General features: G+C 41.2%; 1 protein-coding gene across 1 annotated transcript; it reads right to left on the reverse strand.

The window, feature by feature from the left end:
* Nucleotides 1-1,712: 1,712 nt before the first annotated feature.
* Nucleotides 1,713-22,382, reverse strand: entpd4 (ectonucleoside triphosphate diphosphohydrolase 4). Its single transcript, XM_039804371.1, is given in 14 exon segments — nt 1,713-2,281; nt 3,081-3,188; nt 3,190-3,240; nt 3,341-3,426; nt 5,261-5,585; nt 6,131-6,297; nt 8,911-9,041; nt 9,153-9,212; nt 13,639-13,742; nt 13,859-14,009; nt 16,170-16,375; nt 19,456-19,653; nt 21,727-21,874; nt 22,248-22,382. Coding segments are annotated over 13 exon segments (1,830 nt in total). The 5' UTR covers nt 21,735-21,874; nt 22,248-22,382; the 3' UTR covers nt 1,713-2,046.
* Nucleotides 22,383-22,718: the final 336 nt, after the last annotated feature.

Consider the following 22,718-nt stretch of genomic DNA (forward strand, 5'->3'; position numbering starts at 1 on the left):
GGGATACGCTGAATAAGTCCCAATAAGTCGGCGTGTTCCTTTAAGCTGACGAACATCATGTGTGTAATCCATGGCTCAATTCAAACTGGATCAGATCATTATTTGTCTCTCCTTGTTCACTACCGTATGTAATTTTTTCCAAAAATAAAGTGATGAACACAAGACTAGAAAGTTTCTTGTGAGCACGAGAAATAAAAAGACCCCCACCCCCCATGTCCCATTAGGGGCTCCGATTCAGAGACCAGAACAGGTTTTCTGTTTTTTTTGGTTTAAAAACAAATATACGTTTTTTTTCCATTTTCTAATTACAAAAGGCTTACGGATTAATGATACCGGGAAGCGTGAGAAGATCCTGTAGAAATGGCGAGTGCTCTTACCATTAAACAAAAAGAAGAGAAGATGTGACCGTAGACATAAAAAGGCATGAAAAAAAACTAAAAACAAATACAGTACGTCAAGCTTTGTGAAATTCAGAAGTATACATTACATAAACCATGTAGGTATTGAAGATTTGCTAGGGTGCAAAGTACCGTTGGGCTTGTCTTTTACATAAATTAAATAGAGGATAAAAAAAATAAAAGACATGTCATTATTCAACCCGTTCTCACTCCGAACGAGTAAAATACGGACGTTTGGACTAGAGGTGTTGAAATTAATCAAATAATCGATGCATCGAATCGTGGACTTGGACGATGCTGCATCGATAATCGGCCGGCTCATAATCGATTATTTCTGTTTATAATGTAATGTGGGCCTAACAACATTTCTGTTTACATATTCTGGTATGTTCTGCACATTCAGGAAGTGCCATGTGCTCAGTGCTGTATAGTTTTATGTATCCAAGTTATTTAGTATTAGAGCACTGCAGAATGTTTGGTTTTTGAAGCTTGGAAAGTTATGAATTAAATATCCTACATGGCTTTTATAGAAACATGGATTTGATGCATCGTGATGCATCGAGATATCGAATCGAATTGAATCGCTGACATGATAATCGTAATCGAATCGGGAGATCAGTGAAGATTCACACCTCTAGTTTGGACGGTGGCTGTCAGCGTCTGAAGCGACGCAAAAAGCGCCCTTCAGCGTGTTTGTAGAACGCACCTTAAAGGTCCCATGGCATGAAAATTTCACTTTATGAGTTTTTTTAACATTAATATGAGTTCCCCCAGCCTGCCTATGGTCCCCCAGTTGCTAGAAATGGTGATAGGTGTAAACCGAGACCTGGGCATCCTGCTCTGCCTTTGAGAAAATGAAAGCTCAGATGGACCAATCAGGAATCTTCTCCTTATGAGGTCAGTATTAGGGGACCACTAAGGTCTATATAAAAGCATCCAAAGAGCACCATGTCATGGGACCTTTAAAGGGATACTCCACCGTTTGTTGAAGTAGTTCTTACCACGGTCTCCCCCGGCTGTAGATAGGTGGGCCAACTCATTCTTTTATCTCAGTGCAAGTAATTAAGTTTTTTTTTTTTCTTTTGTTGGCTCACTTTTACTCCCAACATGCTAACCGGCAACATAGGATTCCATTCACTATGCTAAGCTAACTAGCGGCGGCGCTGCCGGTGTTGCACCGGACTAAAACCATGCATGCACAAAAAATGCGTTGGCCCACCTATCTACAGCCAGGGGACACCGTGATGAGCCCTATTTCAACATACGGTGGCGTATCCCTTTAACCTAACTGCGTCAAAAGTGGCGCCAATAGTCCCGACCCAGCGCGTTTAGATATGACGCTAAAGGAGACTTTTAGCGTCACTAACAACGCCAGAGACACCTGACCAAGCGTCCGTATTTTAGGCGATGGGAGTGAGAATGTGTTGCATTATTAAACAAAATAACTTCAAAACACAGAAGATTTTCATGGCTCCGGTTAAGTCCGAAGACTCGCACTCGATGATCTTCGTGTGGTCGATTCTCTCCAGCATCTCCGAAGGGGTTTCGCGGACTTTCTAAAAACGCTCGCTGGACAAGCAGATCCTCTCGGAGAGAAAAATGCGATCGGCTTTGGAGAGTCAGACGTGCTGTCAGGACTTGAGAAAGTTTAGAGGTCGATGGGGATCGTGGGCGAGCCGAGGCCCTCCTCTAACCACGGCACGGAGGAAGGCGTGCAGGACTGCGCCGCGCGCCGATGGATGCGGCGGAGGCGCAGTAAGTACAGCATGATGGACAACAAGACGATGAAGAAACAAGCCAGGAACAGGTAGTGGTTGTTGACAAAGGAGAAGCTGTGGCGCCAGTGAGAGTGCACCGCTTTCAGACTTTCCTGCTGGATGTCCCTGGAAGAGACAAACGTTACCGTGTCAACAAACAAGTCAGTTCAGGGCCGTGTTCATTAAATGTTAAAGTGCTCATATTATGCTCATTTTCAGGTTCATAATTGTATTTAGAGGTTATATCAGAATAGGTTTACATGGTTTAATTTTCGAGACCCTGCGGAGCCACGCGACTACGCAGGCGAAGTGTCGCTCCCCGTGTGAAAAACCCTTAAAGCTTCATCGGTGAAGTGACTAAGAACGGGGCATACAGTACAGGCCAAAAGTTTGGACACACCTTCTCATTCAATGTTTCTTTATTTTCATGACTATTTACATTGTAGATTCTCACTGAAGGCATCAAAACTATGAATGAACACATATGGAATTATGTACTTAACAAAAAAGTGTGAAATAACTGAAAACATGTCTTATATTTTAGATTCTTCAAAGTAGCCTTCTTTGGTTTTTTTGGTAACTCTGCAAACCCTTGGTGTTCTCTCAATGAGCTTCATGAGGTAGTCACCTGAAATGGTTTTACCTTCACAGGTGTGCTTTGTCAGGGTTAATTAGTGGAAGTTTGTCCCTTATTAATAAAAAAAGCAAAGGGTGGCTACTTTGAAGAATCTAAAATATAAGACATGTTTTCAGTTATTTCACACTTTTTTGTTAAGTACATAATTCCATATGTGTTCATTCATAGTTTTGATGCCTTCAGTGAGAATCTACAATGTAAATAGTCATGAAAATAAAAAGGAAACGCATTGAATGAGAAGGTGTGTCCAAACTTTTGGCCAGTACTGTATGTGACAGGAAGTCTTACCTCAGAGGCAGAAACCGTGTTCTGTAGAGAATCGCTCCGAGCGTCCACTGGACCTCCTTATCGTAGACCAACAGGGCGGTCTTCAGGTTTTTATAATTGGCTGGGAACGAAGCCTGAGTGCAACACTTCGTACATCCATGCTGATTTAAAACACTGGTACCTGCAGACCGGAGCACAAAGACATCCATAAACATTCTTCTTCTTCTTCTTCACGCTAGCAGGCTGCTTTAGGAGCGGTTCGGTAACCCGGTGAGACTTACTTGAGTCTGTGGAGATCAGCGTGTGAGGCGTACAGGCCGGAGTCGAAGCGCTCCCTCAGAGTCTGCCACTGGGTCGAACAGTAACTCTGTGAACGTTAAACCACAACATTAGGAACGTTAATACGACGTTAACCCCCGTTGTTTACAGATAATTATGTATTATCTGACATGCTTCATAGAGACTAGGGATGCACTGAATCCAGAGTTTGGGGGTTCGGCTGAAAACCAAATCCATTGGTTTAGATTCTGCCGAATACCGAATCCTCCTCCCATCCTCGGTCCATTAACACAGTAAATACATTAATGAAGTAAACAACGTCCACAGCAGTGTATTAACACTGTCTGGTTCCAGTTTTTAGCTGTGCCTGTCCTTCCTTTGCCGTATCTGAAGTTGCTGCATTCTGGCTGCTGTCTGGAGATTCCTTCATGCACAACTCGTATTCTTTCGGATGTTTCAGACCAGATGTTGTAACAGCGGCCATGTTGTGTATTGTTTAGGGTCCTCGCCACCACCAGACAAATCGGCATTGTAAATTGAACATGTAGCTGGACTTGAATGGCCTTCTTTCGACTGAAAGTACTGCCAAACAACAACTTTTTCTGCTCACGAGTTTCCATTTCCACTTTGACCTTACATGCAAACAAATTTACAATATGGGAATTAAATCCTGAGAGTCTTGCTAGAGTCGGGGCGCTCGCATCGTCCCAATCTTTTGGTGTGAAGTCTAGATGTTCCAACAAAATCAAACCTGTTGGATATTATCGTTAAGTTTTAAGTCTTGGTTAGTGAAGTTAAATCACGTGAACATTGTCAACAACCAATGGGTGCTCTCCCTCCAGCACCAAACAGGAAGCAGCAAACAACTAGAGACAGTGTTGTTGATGGTTGCTATGGCGCCGCGCTAAGCTACACGCTAACCCTTCTGAAGCGCGTCGTCCAGCGGGAGTTTTACCGGCAGATAAACGGCAGGGTACTGGAGACATTCATCTGCATGTACGGAACAACAGAACATCTGCAAACTGTCCCTCAAGTTACCGGCTAACGCTAGCAGTAGCTAGCTAGCGAGCTAGCTTGGTTGCATTTTTCAAAACTAATCTAGTTGTAGTCTTGCAATGTGTGACCCTGCAAGAGCCCCAGTCTTTACATGTTATAACAGTCTCGATCGTTAGACGTGAGAAGATTGTCTTTAGATGTGAGATTGTGTCAGACTTTAAGTCTTTACAAAGTCGGTTCAAAGTCTCCTAGGGCCCTATTTTGGTGCAAGATATGGCCCCTGGTGTCTTTTAGGCATTAGGAGGTCATAAAACTCGGTCCGAGCCGTCTTAAGTCAGTCTTTTTCTGTCTTGACGTTCCAACAAAATCAACAGGTTTGATATTATCGTAAGTTTGAAGCCTCGGTAGTAAAATCTTCTAGTCTGTGACTACAAACTCAGTGCCATTAAGACAGAGTGTCTTTAGATGGGAGATGGTGTCAGACTAGGGCTGTGCAATTAATTAAAATGTAATCGTGATAATGATTTCGGCTCCCAATGATCACAAAACCTGAATAATCGAGAAAAACAATTATTTAGCTCATTACGTTTTGCAAGTAAAGTCTTATGTTCTCTTGTGTTCTGAATGAAAAAATAAAGTTTAAAAAGGAAAAGTATTATGGCAAATTTCACAGTTATGTGTTGTTGTTTTTTTTACTGTCGATTTTGTTAACTTTTTACAGTTTATTTTAAGTTCAATAATTGCAACATCTTGCCAGAAGTCAACGAGTAATCGTGTTAAATTATTATTGATTGAGTGATGTCAATATTGACCGAAATAATCGTGATTATATTTGTTTCCATAATCGAGCAGCCCTATGTCAGACTTTAGTCTTTTCAGAGTCGTCTAGTGTACTGTATGTCTCTGTGAGAGTAGAGTTTGTTTACCTTGGCAGCTCGGGCATATTTGGAAGCGTTATAATCGCCGCCCATGCGCAGCACATCCTCCGTGCAGTAGTAGAACTCAGAGAAGCCGTAGAACTGACTGTTGTCGTAGTCGATGGCCGGCTGGTAGACGCCGTTGAGCGAGGTCAGGGTCTCGTTGGTGCGGTTGAGGAACGGCTGGAGAATCTGTCTACACTGGTCAAAGTCTCCGGTGCCTCGCAGATAGAGCTTCTGGGTAGACGGGCCGATTTCATCCTGCAGGTCTGCGGGCAGACAAGGGTCCAGGAGCGGAGAGTCTGCCGTCTCGCCGTTATGCTGCCCTAAGAGTCTGGAGAAATCAGAAACGCGGTGTAAAAACTTTACTGACCGGGACACAAAACATTCGGGACAGTCCCGAAATCCACAGCAGGTGTCCCGAATCCCGAATCCTGCCCTAATTGTCCCAAAAATTAGAGCAAAGTCTCAAGAGCAGACTCTAAAACTACTCCAGACTGGAGTAGTTTTAGAGTCTGATTGAACATTAGAAACTGTTCATGGTGATTTTTAATTGAGTCCTACTGCAGCCAGCTCCCGTAATCACCTGAGTTCATGATTTTAATGATTTTTTATTTGTAATAAGACAAGACAGTTGAGTTTCTGAATAAAAATAATAAATAATCTTGGTGCTGAGTTTTGAAATTCATGTTAAGTACAGGCAGCCACCAGAAGGAGTGATTGGAGTGGATGTTGCTGATGTTAAAGCGCAGACAAGACAGTCAGTTGGTCGCAGTTTTGAAATTCACGTTACACCCCCCCCACCCCCGAATTTTACCCGGTCTCATCTGGTCACCCTAGAAAACATTTAGCAAAGAGTGATGTGGCTGTGGATCTCACTTGTTTCGAGTGGCGGTGTTTCTGATGACACTCTCCTCGTATCTTTGGCGGGCCGCATTTCCTCCGAACCCAAGGAAGGTGGACACGTAAACACGATAAACGTGCTCGGTGCGATGTGCGTCACAGCCCAAGTTGAACTCGGCCAGTAAGTTCTTGGCAACTTCCTCCTAGGAAACAAGAAAACCCATAGTATATTGTTAAACTCTCATTTTGTTTCAACCTGGACCCTATTTTCCCATGTTTTTGTTTTTAAGTGACTGATGGGAACAACAATCTTTAAAATCGGTCCAGTAGCAAGCGAGAAACAAGCTGCAAAGTAACGTAAATGGGCAATTGTGCACCATACATTTTTGTCCACTAAAAGTGCTGTTTTGAGATTAATATCCTAAGTGTTTGACAACATTATGGAAAGGATCGCTACAGAGATAGACCTTCTTGTTAAAGAGTAAGAACCTTTTTGTTTAACCATCACCAAACCCACCAGACTCCATGTAAATAATCAGGACTTTTATCAAAACACACTTCATTCAAAGTTGACAGAAACATAATAAAACTACCAAAAGCCGTCTTGGTTCGTCTTTCCACTGTTCCAACAATCACCACTCTGGTTTGGTTGAAATAAACCCTTAATTCACCCATTTACATGTGGAGATATGCTGGCTCTATACACACTAAAAGTCCTGATTATTTACATGGAGTCTGATGGAGATATGCTGGCTCTATACACGCTAAAAGTCCTGATTATTTACATGGAGTCTGGTGGAAATATGCTGGCTCTATATACGCTAAAAGTCCTGATTATTTACATGGAGTCTGGTGGAGATATGCTGGCTCTATACACACTAAAAGTCCTGATTATTTAAATGGAGTCTGATGGAGATATGCTGGCTCTATACACGCTAAAAGTCCTGATTATTTACATGGAGTCTGGTGGAAATATGCTGGCTCTATATACGCTAAAAGTCCTGATTATTTACATGGAGTCTGGTGGAGATATGCTGGCTCTATACACGCTAAAAGTCCTGATTATTTACATGGAGTCTGGTGGGTTTGGATAAAGCGACTTGTGAGCTGTTTCTGGTTAAAGAAAAGAGATCTTACTCTTTACCAAAAAGGTCTATCTCTGTAGGGATCCTTTCCATAATGTAATGTTGTCACCAATGAATGGAAGACAATGGGGTCCAGGTTGCAATAAAAAAAAAACTTAAAAATTACCCTTCAATGTAACTCAAAACAATATAGAACAAAAGCTGTCTAACTAGATGATGATGAGGAAAATTAAATTGAGCATCTTGTGGTTTAAAGAAAAAACTACGAGAGCCAAAAGGAAAAGCTGTGTGTGCCAAACCTGCTAGTACATCAATCACTACAACACAAACAAAACAACTGGACATGAACAACTTCCACTGCATTTAACCGTCTCTTAAAGGTCCCATGGCATGACAAATTCACTTTGAGGTTTTTTAACATTAATATGAGTCCCCCCAGCCTGCCTATGGTCCCCCAGTGGCTAGAAATGGTGATAGGTGTAAACCGAGCCCTGGGTATCCTGCTCTGCCTTTGTGAAAATGAAAGCTCAGATGGGCCGATCAGGAATCTTCTCCTTATGAGGTCATAAGGAGCAAGGTTACCTCCCCTTTCTCTGCTTTGCCCGCCCAGAGAATTTGGCCCACCCATGAGAGAGAGAGAGACATCATGGCTTTCAAATGAGCAAAGTGGCAGATACAGTATTAGGGGACCACTAAGGTCTATATAAAAGAGACTTCAGATACAGTATTAGGGGACCACTAAGGTCTATATAAAAGAGACTTCAGATACAGTATTAGGGGACCACTAAGGTCTATATAAAAGAGACTTCAGATACAGTATTAGGGGACCACTAAGGTCTATATAAAAGAGACTTCAGATACAGTATTAGGGGACCACTAAGGTCTATATAAAAGAGACTTCAGATACAGTATTAGGGGACCACTAAGGTCTATATAAAAGAGACTTCAGATACAGTATTAGGGGACCACTAAGGCCTATATAAAAGAGACTTCAGATACAGTATTAGGGGACCACTAAGGTCTATATAAAAGAGACTTCAGGTACAGTATTAGGGGACCACTAAGGTCTATATAAAAGAGACTTCAGATACAGTATTAGGGGACCACTATGGTCTATAAAAAAGTGGCAGATACAGTATTAGGGGACCACTAAGGTCTATATAAAAGAGACTTCAGATACAGTATTAGGGGACCACTAAGGTCTATATAAAAGAGACTTCAGATACAGTATTAGGGGACCACTAAGGTCTATATAAAAGAGACTTCAGATACAGTATTAGGGGACCACTAAGGTCTATATAAAAGAGACTTCAGATACAGTATTAGGGGACCACTAAGGTCTATATAAAAGAGACTTCAGATACAGTATTAGGGGACCACTAAGGTCTATATAAAAGAGACTTCAGATACAGTATTAGGGGACCACTAAGGTCTATACAAAAGCATCCAAAGAGCGCCATGTCATGGGACCTTTAAGTACATGAATTAATGATCTCAGTCCAAAAATCCTGCTATGGAGTCATGCAGCAGGCTCACAGTGTGACTTCAACAGTGATGGATGGAGAGCAGATCCTCTCCGCGGGACAAAAATGGTGCATACATGGTTTAAACCAGGCAATGACAGAGGTTGGAAGGAGGGAGAAGAAACAAAGGTTGAGTGACAAAAACAAAAACAGCACAATAACAGAATTGGTTGTGGATAATAACCTGTTGTGGAGAAGCAAAGCTTACAGTTTTGGGCACTTCGTATGCGATCTGTGTGGAGACCCCGCCCATGTCCAGGACACCGGCAGTCCTTTTCCTCACCTGCGCCTCCTGCTGATCACTGCCGGGGACATTCACCTCCACCACAGCTTCCCCATCTTCAAAGATTGACACAAAAAACAGGTGACAGAGTCAGGCAGGGTGGGTTTACCATGTGTAAAAATCTACTTTTTTTGTACTGTTGAAATACTACTTGCTTCGGTCCTTACCATTATGCACATGGTTAAACCTCCCGAGGACAAAGTTTATTCCAATCCATGCATAGACACCTGAAGCAAATGATGACAAAATGTTTAGTTTGGTTTATTATAAGGATCCCCATTAGCTGACGCCTAGACGACCAGCTAGTCTTCCTTCCTGGGGTCAAAAACAACTTCAAATCAGACAGCATTAATACAGACAACACCAAAACATTTCATTGCACATGAAAAGGAAAAGCAAAAGAAACATAAACTCTAACAAGTATAAAACTAAAACACAAGGAAAGAAACCAGACAAGTATCTAAAAAATGTAATTTAATTCTACTCAACAACTTTATTAATCCCATAAGGAGCCATTCGTTAAGAGCAGCTACAGACTACACACAAACACACATACATACAGCACACCAGCCTACATCCTAGAGCAGTGGTTCTCAAGCTTTTTCAATAATGTTCCCCCTTTGAGCCATGTACGAACAGCACGAATTTTGGTAGAAAAAAAAAGTCTCTATAAGGAGGAAGAATACAGCTCTGTCAGCGATAGATTTACTAAACAACAGCCTTGGACCTGGAACACATTTACAATATCATGGAAAAAGGAGACAAAAACTTGGAAAAGATGGTAGAAAGAAGGAAGGAAGGCAAGAATAGGTCAAAAATAGCAACAGAAACTTAAAAAAAAACAGTAGAAAGAAGGAAGGCAACACTAGGGCGACAAAAGCGACAAAAAAAATTAAAAAAGTGAAACTTCGAAAAAGGTGGCAAAAACTTCGGAGGAAAAAACAGAAGGCAGGCAAGAATAGGGCAAAACAAGCGACAAAACCTTCAAAAAAAAGGTGACAAACTTCAAAAACAGAGACAAAAACGTTGGAATAAGCGACAACCTTGGAGAAAAAAAAAAGAGAGTAAAAGGTAACTACAGCCTTGGAACTGAAAATCATTTTGCAAAAAATGTCACGTACCCCCATTTGAGAAACACTGTCCTAGAGAGTAGTTATCCATTTAAAAGTCGAATTGCAGAAGGCATAAAAGAATTAAAATGGCATTACAGTGGTATTAGTTTTCAAAGCAGGTCAAATATAACGAGGTCTTGGTGGAAGAACATGATCTGAAGAAGACAAAACGCTCGTTGCTTTGCACAAGATTTGTTGATTCCAAAGATAATTTAAATCTCTTTGTTTCACACCATTACTTTTAGAGCAGATTTTGACTGTAATACATATATATATATATATATACATATATATATATATATATATATATATATATACATACATACATACATATATATATATATATATATATATACATATAATACATATATATATATATATATACATATACATACCTTATATATATATATATATATACACATATACATACATACATACAGTGCCTTGAGAAAGTATTCGGCCCCTTGAACTTTTAATTTGCCACATTTCAGGCCTCAAACATAAAGATATAAAACTGTAATTTTTTGTGAAGAATCAACAACAAGTGGGACACAATCATGAAGTGGAACGAAATTTATTGGATATTTCAAACCTTTTTAAACAAATAAAAACTGAAATATTGGTGCGCAAAATTATTCAGCCCCCTTAAGTTAATACTTTGTAGCGCCACCTTTGCGCGCGATTACAGCTGTAAGTCGCTTGGGGTATGTCTCTATCAGTTTTGCACATCAAGAGACTGACATTTTTGCCCATTCCTCCTTGCAAAACAGCTCGAGCTCAGTGAGGTTGGATGGAGAGCGTTTGTGAACAGCGGTTTTCAGTTCTTTCCACAGATTCTCGATTGGATTCAGGTCTGGACTTTGACTTGGCCATTCTAACACCTGGATATGTTTATTTGTGAACCATTCCATTGTAGATTTTGCCTTTATGTTTTGGATCATTGTCTTGTTGGAAGACAAAGCTCCGTCCCAGTCTCAGGTCTTTTGCAGACTCCATCAGGTTTTCTTCCAGAATGGTCCTGTATTTGGCTCCATCCATCTTCCCATCAATTTTAACCATCTTCCCTGTCCCTGCTGAAGAAAAGCAGGCCCAAACCATGATGCTGCCACCACCATGTTTGACAGTGGGGATGGTGTGTTCAGGGTGATGAGCTGTGTTGCTTTTTACGCCAAACATAACGTTTTGCATTGTTGCCAAAAAGTTCGATTTTGGTTTCATCTGACCACAGCACCTTCTTCCACATGTTTGGTGTGTCTCCCAGGTGGCTTTTGGCAAACTTTAAACGACACTTTTTATGGATATCTTTAAGAAATGGCTTTCTTCTTGCCACTCTTCCATAAAGGCCAGATTTGTGCAGTATACGACTGATTGTTGTCCTATGGACAGAGTCCCCCACCTCAGCTGTAGATCTCTGCAGTTCATCCAGAGTGATCATGGGCCTCTTGGCTGCATCTCTGATCAGTCTTCTCATTGTATGAGCTGAAAGTTTAGAGGGACGGCCGGGTCTTCGTAGATTTGTAGTGGTCTGATACTCCTTCCATTTCAATATTATCGCTTGCACAGTGCTCCTTGGGATGTTTAAAGCTTGGGAAATCTTTTTGTATCCAATCGGCTTTAAACTTCTCCACAACAGTATCTCGGACCTGCCTGGTGTGTTCCTTGTTCTTCATGATGCTCTCTGGCGCTTTACACGGACCTCTGAGACTATCACAGAGCAGGTGCATTTATACGGAGACTTGATTACACACAGCTGGATTCTATTTATCATCATTAGTCATTTAGGTCAACATTGGATCATTCAGAGATCCTCACTGAACTTCGGAGAGAGTTTGCTGCACTGAAAGTAAAGGGGCTGAATAATTTTGCACCCCCACTTTTCAGTTTTTATTTGTTAAAAAGTTTGAAATAGCCAATGAATTTCGTTCCACTTCATAATTGGGACCCACTTGTTGTTGATTCTTCACAAAAAATTACAGTTTTATATCTTTATGTTTGAGGCCTGAAATGCGGCAAAAGGTCGAAATGTTCAAGGGGCCGAATACTTTCGCAAGGCACTGTACATATATATATATACAACATATACATACATACATATATATATACACATACACATATACATACATACATATATATATACACATACATATATACATACATACATATATATATACACATATATATATATATATATATATATATATATATATATATATATATATATATATATATATATACATACATACATACATACATACATAAATACATATATATATATATACATATATATATATATATATACATACATACATACATACATACATACATACATACATATACATATATATATATATACACTGTTATACTGTTCAGGCTGTTTCTGTCTTTCACTGCGAGGCTGTGGAACCAGCAGATAAAAGAGAAAGTCATAACACTATATGACACAATGCAATTTAAGACCCAACATCTCCAGATTTTTACACTTCATAATAAAAGCATTTAAATAACAAAAAAAAAAATCGGGGACTTTTATTGTGAAAATTATAAGAAATAAAAGACGTTTTACAGCCGCTGCTTTGTCTACTTGTGATCGGATCGCTCAGAACGGAGCCTTTGGGCTACATTCACACCGCAAGTCTTGATGCTTAATTCAGATTTTTTTAAATTCATGACCTTTTAAAATATATATATATATCAGATTCCAGTGTGAACTGTTTGCGGTTTCGAACTGACCCGCATGCGCAAAAGACCAATAACAGTGACGACAGACGCAGCACGCTGTTGCACTAAAGTTAGGGAGGTTATGGAGGAAGTCAGCATTTTCACTTTTATTTCAAAATGTTTGTGTAATGGCAGCTGTAACATTAATGAGCAGTTGCTCAGGAGGAGGAGAATGAAGAGAAAGAGAGTCAAATTGGCTATTTTGGCCTTTTGCAGGGGGTTATGGCTGCAAATTAATGAGGTCTAACAGCTCCCTCTCCCTCCGTTGACTTGCTCCATCACTGTTCTCCATGTTGTAGCCTAGTCCAGTTTTTAATGTGACTGTCTGTGTCTCGGGTCAACTCCCACCGGAGCATAATTGTGACAAATGTTGATGTAGATTGACGTAAAAGTCGCATCAAATCCGCCTCGGTTGTTCACACTGCGGCTACATTGAAGAAAAATAAATCTGACCTGGGTCTGATTCAGGACCACATATGGAAGTGGTCTAAATTGGATTTGAAAAAAAATGAGATCTGTCCAAGATTTGCGTGTTCAAGCTACTTCTGAATTAGTCTGACCTGCTCACTTGACCCCCAAAAAATTCTGATTTGGGCCACTTTTGCCTGCAGTCTGAACGCAGCCTTTGTGCACCATGTTACTTTGTGTCAGGAAATCTTTCAACGCCAATAAAGTGGTGAATCAAAACTATGGCATTGTTTCATTAAATGCTATTACATAATCACAATGTTTTATAAAGGCATGACTCTAAATAAAGCTGTAAATGCGATACCTTTTAGTTGAGCATACTGCTTTTTATTTCCTCTCTATTCCTTTTGTTTACCTTCCTGTTTCCCAGAAATCACTTCCACGTGCGAGTCAGAGAAGAGGAAGTTGAAGTGGACTGGGATGTCTGTTCGCAGATCCTCAAGAAGAGCTTCTTGTTGACTGAAATCAAACAAATCAACTTCAGCATAAGATGTACGGCATATAAAACATCAATGCTTTTACCTTTTCAGTGGGAAATGTAAATGTGGGGCTTGTGGAAGTAGAGCAGGTTGTACCTTTCAGGGAGGACTCGCATTCCCGCTGTGCACAGGATGTACAAGGGAGTTTCTTGGTGCTTATTTTTGGGAATGTGTTGGGCTGCAAAGCTCAGCAGTGGATAGATATAATCGCTGGCTTTCTCAGGTGTTTTAGCCAATTCAGAGATACCTACAAAGGAAACAACATACAGAACCAAACATGTATATTTTATAGAGAGTAAATAACAAACTAGCATGTAATGGTTCAGGCTGTTGTCGTGAACCATTCGTACATATAGCTAAAGCTATGTAATCAGTCCCTCCAGTAAAACGTGATTATGCGATCGCATAATTCAATGCATAATCAGCCAAAATCTGCATATTTATACGGGGACGCATTCTTTTTCAAATATGCTGCACTTTCGCCGCATAAATTGCCGATTTCATAATCCCCCGCATTTTCGCTGCAAAAAAGTCCCATAATATATCTTAGCAGAAAGTTGAAAAATGTTGCGTATACTTCACACAAGAGCAGCCATTTCCCCCTGTTGCCATGGGAACGTTATCACTTTTTTTTCTCTTTTTCATCGAACCGCAATTTTTGCAAGTTCCAGCAATTTCATCGCATAAAATTGCATAAATATCATATGTAGCATATTCCATCGCATTTTTTAAGAAAACGTGCAGCATAATCAAGGATTTTTTCCAGCAACAATCACAAAAAAACTCTAAGGACTGTCTGTAATGCACTGTAATTCAAATGTTTTCCACAAATTTACTACTGTTTGTAGGCACTACATTAACTGCCGCTTTATAAGAGCGCAAATGTCCTGGTAGGGAGGAGGTGGGGGTGGATGTTTGGGACATTAAAAACAGGGCTTTCAAGACGGGGAGAGGAACTCATGTCCCGGAAGAAGTTAAGGGGAAAGCACAAGACTTTCGCCCAGATCTGTTTGTGTCCCGGGAATACTACTTAACGGGGCCGCTGTTTTAACCCAAACCACAATCTTTTTCCCCAATCTTAAGTAGTCGTTTTGGTGTCTAAACTTAACCGTCTTTGCCGCAGGACGCTCACCTTTTTTCGGCTAAACTTAAAGTGCTCATATTATGCTTTTTGGCTTTTTCCCTTTCCTTTATTGTGTTATATTTCTTTTTTGTGCATGTTATAGGTTTACAAAGTGAAAAAGCCCAAAGACCCCGCCAAAGGGACTTACCATCTCCAACAGAAAACCCTGTTCTCAAACTGCTCCAAACAGCTCTACTGTAGTCCAGCCTTTACTTCAGAGACAACACACGTTATAATGCTCGCCTAGCTGCTAGCCTGGCACGCCCTCATACTCTGCTTCTGACTGGCTAGTAGTCCTTACCTAGGTACTGTCAGGGCACGCCCTCATACTCTGCTTCTGACTGGCTAGTAGTCCTTACCTAGGTACTGTCAGGGCACGCCCTCATACTCTGCTTCTGACTGGCTAGTAGTCCTTACCTAGGTACTGTCAGGGCACGCCCTCATACTCTGCTTCTGACTGGCTAGTAGTCCTTACCTAGCTACTGTCAGGGCACGCCCTCATACTCTGCTTCTGACTGGCTAGTAGTCCTTACCTAGGTACTGTCAGGGCACGCCCTCATACTCTGCTTCTGACTGGCTAGTAGTCCTTACCTAGCTACTGTCAGGGCACGCCCTCATACTCTGCTTCTGACTGGCTAGTAGTCCTTACCTAGCTACTGTCAGGGCACGCCCTCATACTCTGCTTCTGACTGGCTAGTAGTCCTTACCTAGGTACTGTCAGGGCACCCCCTCACACTCTGCTTCTGACTGGCTAGTAGTCCTCACCTAGCTACTGAGCATGTGCGACTCCCAACAAAGATGGAACAGAAGCGAGATGTCTCACTCTGTGGCTAAAACAGAGAGCTCAACACACAGGGTGAAAAGAGGAGCTGCAGCAATGTGCAGTACGACAAAAATATGGTGTTTTTTGAAAATTGGTCGTCACGTGAGGGGCCGGCAGCGGCTGTTCTTTCGTAGGATATCATTCGAATAGTTTTACGACATCACACGAACCCGTTGATGAGAACATGTTGTACAATGACTGGAGTCTGGAGGAAGCGGCTCGACCTGCTCCTTTGTTGTTTTCCCTATTAGCGGAAGTTTTGGATAGTACCTTGAACTTTTTTTGGTACCGCCCTCGGTTCCAAGCAAGCTGAGCCGAGACTAGAAGGTGGAGTTAAAAGTAAAGCATACGTTTTCATACGAACCTGTTTTATGAGAATAAACCTCGAAAGGTTTTTCTTACATTATATTTCCTCAGTTTAGAGTCTTCAAACAAACGGTGCTATTACATTCACATCTTACCGGGTTTGATCTTCATGACCACTGGCTTGCGGTGTTGATCTCTCATTTGCCGGATGTCCAGCAGTTCGTGCGGATTGCCGTTATGCCGAGGCCAACAGTACACAAACACCCTGGAGCCGCTGCTGCCACAGTCCACCACCAGGCCGTAGTTCAGGTTGGGGTTGCTGGTATCGGTTGCATCCACATCGGTCACGCGGGCCAAGTGCCTTTTGGACAACAAAGAATTGTTAAAGACTATGTTGCCTGTGCTCATCATTCATGTTGTCTCGCATTGCCAGACCTTCGTTCACTGCGCTGCGGAGGAGGGTCTGACTAGTCCACACAGCATTCCTTGATGGGAGAAAAACATGCTCTGGTTTATTGGCATTTCTTTAAACCAATCACAATCATCTTGGGCGTTGCTATGCGCCAGACGGAGCCACGAGGCCTCTGCAAAATAGCCTCTGGAAGGAACTTGTTTTGGTGGAACATGTGTACGTTCAAAAGTAGTTTTAGTCATGCAACAGAAACCTCAGATTGGACAGATAGTCTAGCTAGCTGTCTGGATTTACCCTGCAGAGATCTGAGGAGCAGTTAACCATAGTCCTCAGAAGCCCACCGTACCTGGGGTGACAGAGCTTTCATCATTGCAGCCCCCTCCCTGTGGAACACCCTACCCATACACATCCATGACTGGACTGACCTGGACACGTTCAAAACACTCATCAAAAAACACCTCTTCAGATTAGCTTTCCACAAACATTAGTCTTACATTTCTCACCTGATAGTTACTGGTTTTTAGGGCTGTGCTCGATTAAAGAAATTCTTAGTCGACTAACACTCGTTCATCTGTATCGACTAATCGATTAGTTGATTTAATCGACAGATCTGTAAATCTGAGTTTCTCCGCAAAGAATCATGCAAAAGCACCACTTTAATTCTTGTGTTTACCAGAGATGTGCTCGTACGTTTCTTGGAAATAAGTCATTCAGCATGAAAAAAAGCATAAAACATGACTAATGGACTAAAGAAATCTAAGTTGACTAACACCAAAACGACCGATTAGTCGACTAATCGACTAAGAGGGAGCAGCCCTACTGGTTTTATTGTTTTTAATAGCTTTTAAGATGCTTGTTTTATGTGTTAGTTTTATTGCTTATCTGTTTTTAATGTGCTGGTTTTACTGTAGAGTCTCTTTGAGTGCCATGTAAAGCGCTATATAAATAATATGTATAGGCCTGTCACAATAACAAATTTTGCTGAACGATAAATTGTCCCAGAAATTATTGCGATAAACGATAATATTGTCATCGAGAGCATTTGCATCTAATATAATGATAATGGCATAATAATACAGGTACACCTTTTCAAAGATCAATACACTTTTATTTCTAAATAATATTTAACACTGGAACTGGAAGACATTTTAAATATCCAGAACATGTCTTTGATCTCCTTTAGTATGTCGTCTTTCACGGCTGATGTACAGTTGTGGAATCTGCGTTGTGACACAAGTTCTCAGACTACAGACTCTGTACTACATTTTACAATTATTTAACTCTAAATATTAAATTTAAATAATATATAATTAATAAATTAAATCTATCTGTATGGCTATCTGCCACATGGCGATAAATGTACCAAAATAGTTCTGTTTTTCAGTCTTCATTTTGGTGAAGGTGCGGCTTCTGCTCCTCTTCAGGTCGGAGCTTCGTGGGGCGGCCGACACGCACACACACAAACACACACACACACAACACACACAGACACACACACACACACACACACACACACACACACACACACACACACACACAGGTGCAACTCTGACATACTTTCCACACTCCGTGTCCGCGGACAGCTGTGGGCTTGTACCGTTAATGTTCTGTGCATTGTCGGAAACATGCAGCCACTTTCCTGAAACGTGGCGATGACTGGACCAGCGCCGTATTGTCCGGCCCCGCTCTCCACAGTCTCCCCGCCGGTTGTCAGCTGTGTGGTTTGGATTGAAAGGGAGAAACGAGACGCCAAATAACACGGTGGATATCGGCTCATATAGGCCTACTTTCTTTTGACGGCCCCTTAACTGCAAAGTGCCGGGGAAACCCTGCTCCAACTCTCAACTAGCGTTTGTCTGTCTCTGTCTCTCTGTCCGCAGTCCCCCCACCACAAACACACGCCAACTGACAAGAGGGTTCACTCCTACGTGTGCTAAGGAACCGAGTGGTCCTCCAGTCTCTTTGGTAGAGAGAGACGAGGAAAACAAACAAGCATGCAAATGGAAATTATCGCCCGGAAAAATTATCGAGCTCATTTTGTTTTATCGTGCGATAACTTCGATTTATTGACTATCGCGACAGGCCTAAATATGTATTATTATTATTATTATAAATCTCACCGGAGTTTAGAATTACAACACAAAGAAAGAGAAAGGCGACGCACATCCCGCCAAAATGAGGGAGATCCGGTGGAATTTCTGGCAGCAACAGATCAGCGTCGTGGTTATAGAATATCATTCACGTCACCTCCATCGCCGTATCAGGACAGGTCCTTAAGGAAAGCTAAATCCATCTTGGCTGAGACGAGCATCCCCGGGGGTGCTGCTACCATCAGGCTGCAGATACAGAACCAACCGGTTCAAGAGGTCATTTATTCAGTCTGCTGTGTGTGTGTGCTGGGACTGACTTTTTGTAATAACGTTTTTGTGCTTTTTATGTATTGGTTGTGTTTGTTATTTATATATTACTGTTGGCTGTAACCCAAATTGCCCTCTGGGGATAATAAAGATACCTTGAACCTTGAAGTCCATGTTTGGACACCGTTCGCAGCTATCGGCCATATCCAGACACATCCTGTCTGGCGCAGTTTCCGGTCTTTTCCTGGGCGATCGCCCCAGAAGTGCAAATAAAAGTAATTTAGCGAAGTGTTAGCTTCTCTCGTAAAGACAAAGCTAAAGTAAATGGTTAAAATGATATTTCGTTAGAAAGGTAAGAAGTTACTTTAGTGTGACACCATTAAATAAACTGAAAACATCACAAGATAATTTATATAAAGAAGTAAAAAACAAGACGTAAAACGACAAAATAAAGACTTTAAATGACACAAAAGATGTAAAACGGACTACGAAGAGATGTTAAATGTTTACAAACATGCATATAACGAGTACAGAGACGGTTGTCTCATGATCTGTCAAAGGCTGCAGGATATTTGGAGTTACAAATATCAGACATTTAAACATATTCCGATGGTCAGCCGAAGCGTGTGCCCGAGCACGGACACGGTATATAAACACGGAGCAGCGCTGTACCTGTGGAAGTGGTTTTCCTCCCTGATCCAGCCTCCGTGTCCCTTGCCAGAGACGAGCAGCAGGTAGAGCAGCCCGATGACGCCGAGCAGCAGGACGACGAGGAGCAGCTGTCGGAGGGAAGGTGTGAGGAGCCGGGGAAGGACCTGGGACGACACGCTGAAATGCCACGGGGCCGGGAACAGGCACGAAAAGCTGATCCTGTCGACACACATGTAAGACAGGACAGCCTGAGAAAAGAATACCTAAACATATCACAGATATATAGATAGGGCTGTGCTCGATTGAAGAAATTCTTAGTCGACTAACAGTCATTCAATCGTATCGACTGATCGATTAGTTGATTTAATCGACAGATCTGTAAATCTGAGTTTCTCTGCAAAGAGTCATGTCATAAAGCACCACTTTAATTCTTGTGTTTACCAGAGATAATTACATTATCTTAATGCAGCGTCACTACTTCAGCATGTAAATAATGCTCCTAAAATAAATAAATAAATAAAACGTTCTCCGACATGCACTCTAACAATGCAGCCCTATTTCTGGGGCCTCTTCTGTTCAACATCTACATGCTTTCACTGGCTCAGATTATGGAAAACAACAAAATAAGTTACCATAGTTATGCGGATGACACCCAAATTTACATAACCTTATCGCCAGGGAATTATAGCCCAATACAACGATTAAATATGTGCATTGAACAAATTAATGATTGGATGTGCCAGAACTTTCTTAAATTAAACGGAGGTGGTTGTTTTTGGAGCAAAAGAGGAACGATTAAAGGTCAGCACTCAGCTTCAAACGACAATGTTAAAAACAACAGACAAAGCCAGTAGCCAGTAGTCATTGACTCAGACCTGAATTTTAAAAGCCACATTAACATAATTAAAAAAATCAGCCTATTATCACCTTAAAAATATATCAAGGGTTAGAGGACTTATGTCTCAGCAGGATCTGGAAAAACTTGTCCATGCTTTTATCTTCAGTAGACTTGACTACTGTAACGGTGTCTTTACAGGTCTCCCTAAAAAATCAATCAGACAGCTGCAGCTGATTCAGAACACTGCTGCCCGAGTCCTCACTAAGACCAAGAAAGTGGATCACATCACTCCAGTACTGAAGTCTTTACACTGGCTTCCAGTGCCTCAAAGAATTGATTTCAAAATACTTTTACTGGTTTATAAATCACTAAACGGTTTAGGGCCAAAATACATTTCTGATCTGCTACTACACTATGACCCACCCAGACCTCTCAGGTGGTCTGGGACAGGTCTACTACACTATGACCCACCCAGACCTTTCAGGTGGTCTGGGACAGGTCTACTACACTATGACCCACCCAGACCTCTCAGGTGGTCTGGGACAGGTCTACTACACTATGACCCACCCAGACCTCTCAGGTCGTCTGGGACAGGTCTACTACACTATGACCCACCCAGACCTCTCAGGTCGTCTGGGACAGGTCTACTTGTTGTCCCCAGAGTCAGAACTAAACAGGGGGAAGCAGCGTTCAGTTTTTATGCTCCACATATCTGGAACAAACTCCCAGAAAACTGCAGGTCCTCTGCAACTCTCAGTTCTTTTAAATCTAAGCTAAAGACCTATCTTTTTGATGTTGCTTTTCTTTAAATAATCTATTTTATTAACTTTAATTTCTTATACTGCACTGTAACTTTTATTCTTATACTGCACTATCAATTTTATTCTTGTCTTTTAATGTTTTTAATTTGTTTATTAATGTTTTTAAATTGTTTTCTAACTGCTCTTTAATGTTTTATGTAAAGCACTTTGAATTGCCCTGTTGCTGAAATGTGCTATACAAATAAAGCTGCCTTGCCACATACACACAATACCTCCATATCGATATTGCGGCGATATTTCTATTCTACAACTGGGGCTTTAACAAAATATCTTCACACTTAGATTTTAGATAAATAATCATCAGTAATATGGACATAATGTCTAAGTGGGGTAAAGGGAATTAATAGAACAGCTAGAACAGTCTGGGAAGTTCAGAAAATGACATCACTTTACTGTAATGCAGCCTTTAAAACCAGGAAAAGACAAAACTTATGTCATATCACGATATCCAAAATCTAAGACTATATCTAGTCTCATATCACGATATTGATATAATATCGATATATTGCCCAGCTCTACTTCTTGATGGAAAATACCGGTAATTATAAAAAGAAAAGAAAAAGAAATTGTCTGTGGGAAAGTTCACAAATCAATTTACATTCCCAAAAAAATGACAACAAACCAAACACTAACCTTCCCATGATGCAGTTAGTCTTCTTCTCCTTGTTGTTGTTGTTGTTGTTGTTGTTGTAACGTAAATGAGGACTCAGTCTGCGGAGGACGGGAGCTTGGGCTCGCTGCTCCGCGGCTCCATCCCGTTTCCCTCACTGGTCATCGTGACCTTTTTAAAAAAGAAAAAGGAAAATGGAGAAACATTTGCAACTTCTGAGAGATTCCGTAAGAGAAAAGGCCTTTAGAATAACGTCAGAAGAAGTGGTGCTACTACATGACATCCGTTGTGATATATCGCTGCAGTAATGGGCGGTTTAAACGGATTCAAAATGTTAAAAACACTATTGTTAAAAAAACACATAGGCTGTAGCTAACGTTAATAACGCGTTATCAGACGTCTGTCTGTGGAGAGTGACTATCGTAACGTGTTTAGCTTTACAGCAGCGAGCTAAAAACACCTGAATTTGTCATATTATTACTAAACGTCCGTGTCGGCGCAGTACAGTCTTATGTTCGCGGCATTTAAATGATTCAATACTCACTAATAACAAAGTGAAAGTCCATCCTTTTCTGTAAATACTGGCATTTTCTGGGCAGCCAGATGCTAACCGCTGGCTAACGCTTGGAGAATATGTGGCAGGTCTACGGCGAGTGACGTAGATGGTGACGTGGTTGTCCCCCACCAAACAACGGTGCGTTTGATTTTAGTCTCCGCTTTGCCCGGATGAGAACAACGTTCCGTCTTTGAACGGTCACGTAATATGCTCCTAAGTTTGGCTGTTTCTATGCTCGAGCCGAAGCAAAGTCTCTGTTTTTTTTTAAGTTAATTTGTTTATGTGTATTTGTTTGTTTGTTTGTTTATCTGTATTCTCAATAAAGTGTAGAAATTCTTCCTTTTCTTGGCAGATTACTACTTTTGTATTATACCGCCACCAACTGTACAGGAGTGTGTAGCCTAATACCATGGACATTCAGAGAGTATAGGCTTGTATTAATTCAAAACAAACAAACAA

Source organism: Perca fluviatilis, chromosome 6 (assembly GCF_010015445.1).
Source record: "Perca fluviatilis chromosome 6, GENO_Pfluv_1.0, whole genome shotgun sequence".
Taxonomy (NCBI): domain Eukaryota; kingdom Metazoa; phylum Chordata; class Actinopteri; order Perciformes; family Percidae; genus Perca; species Perca fluviatilis.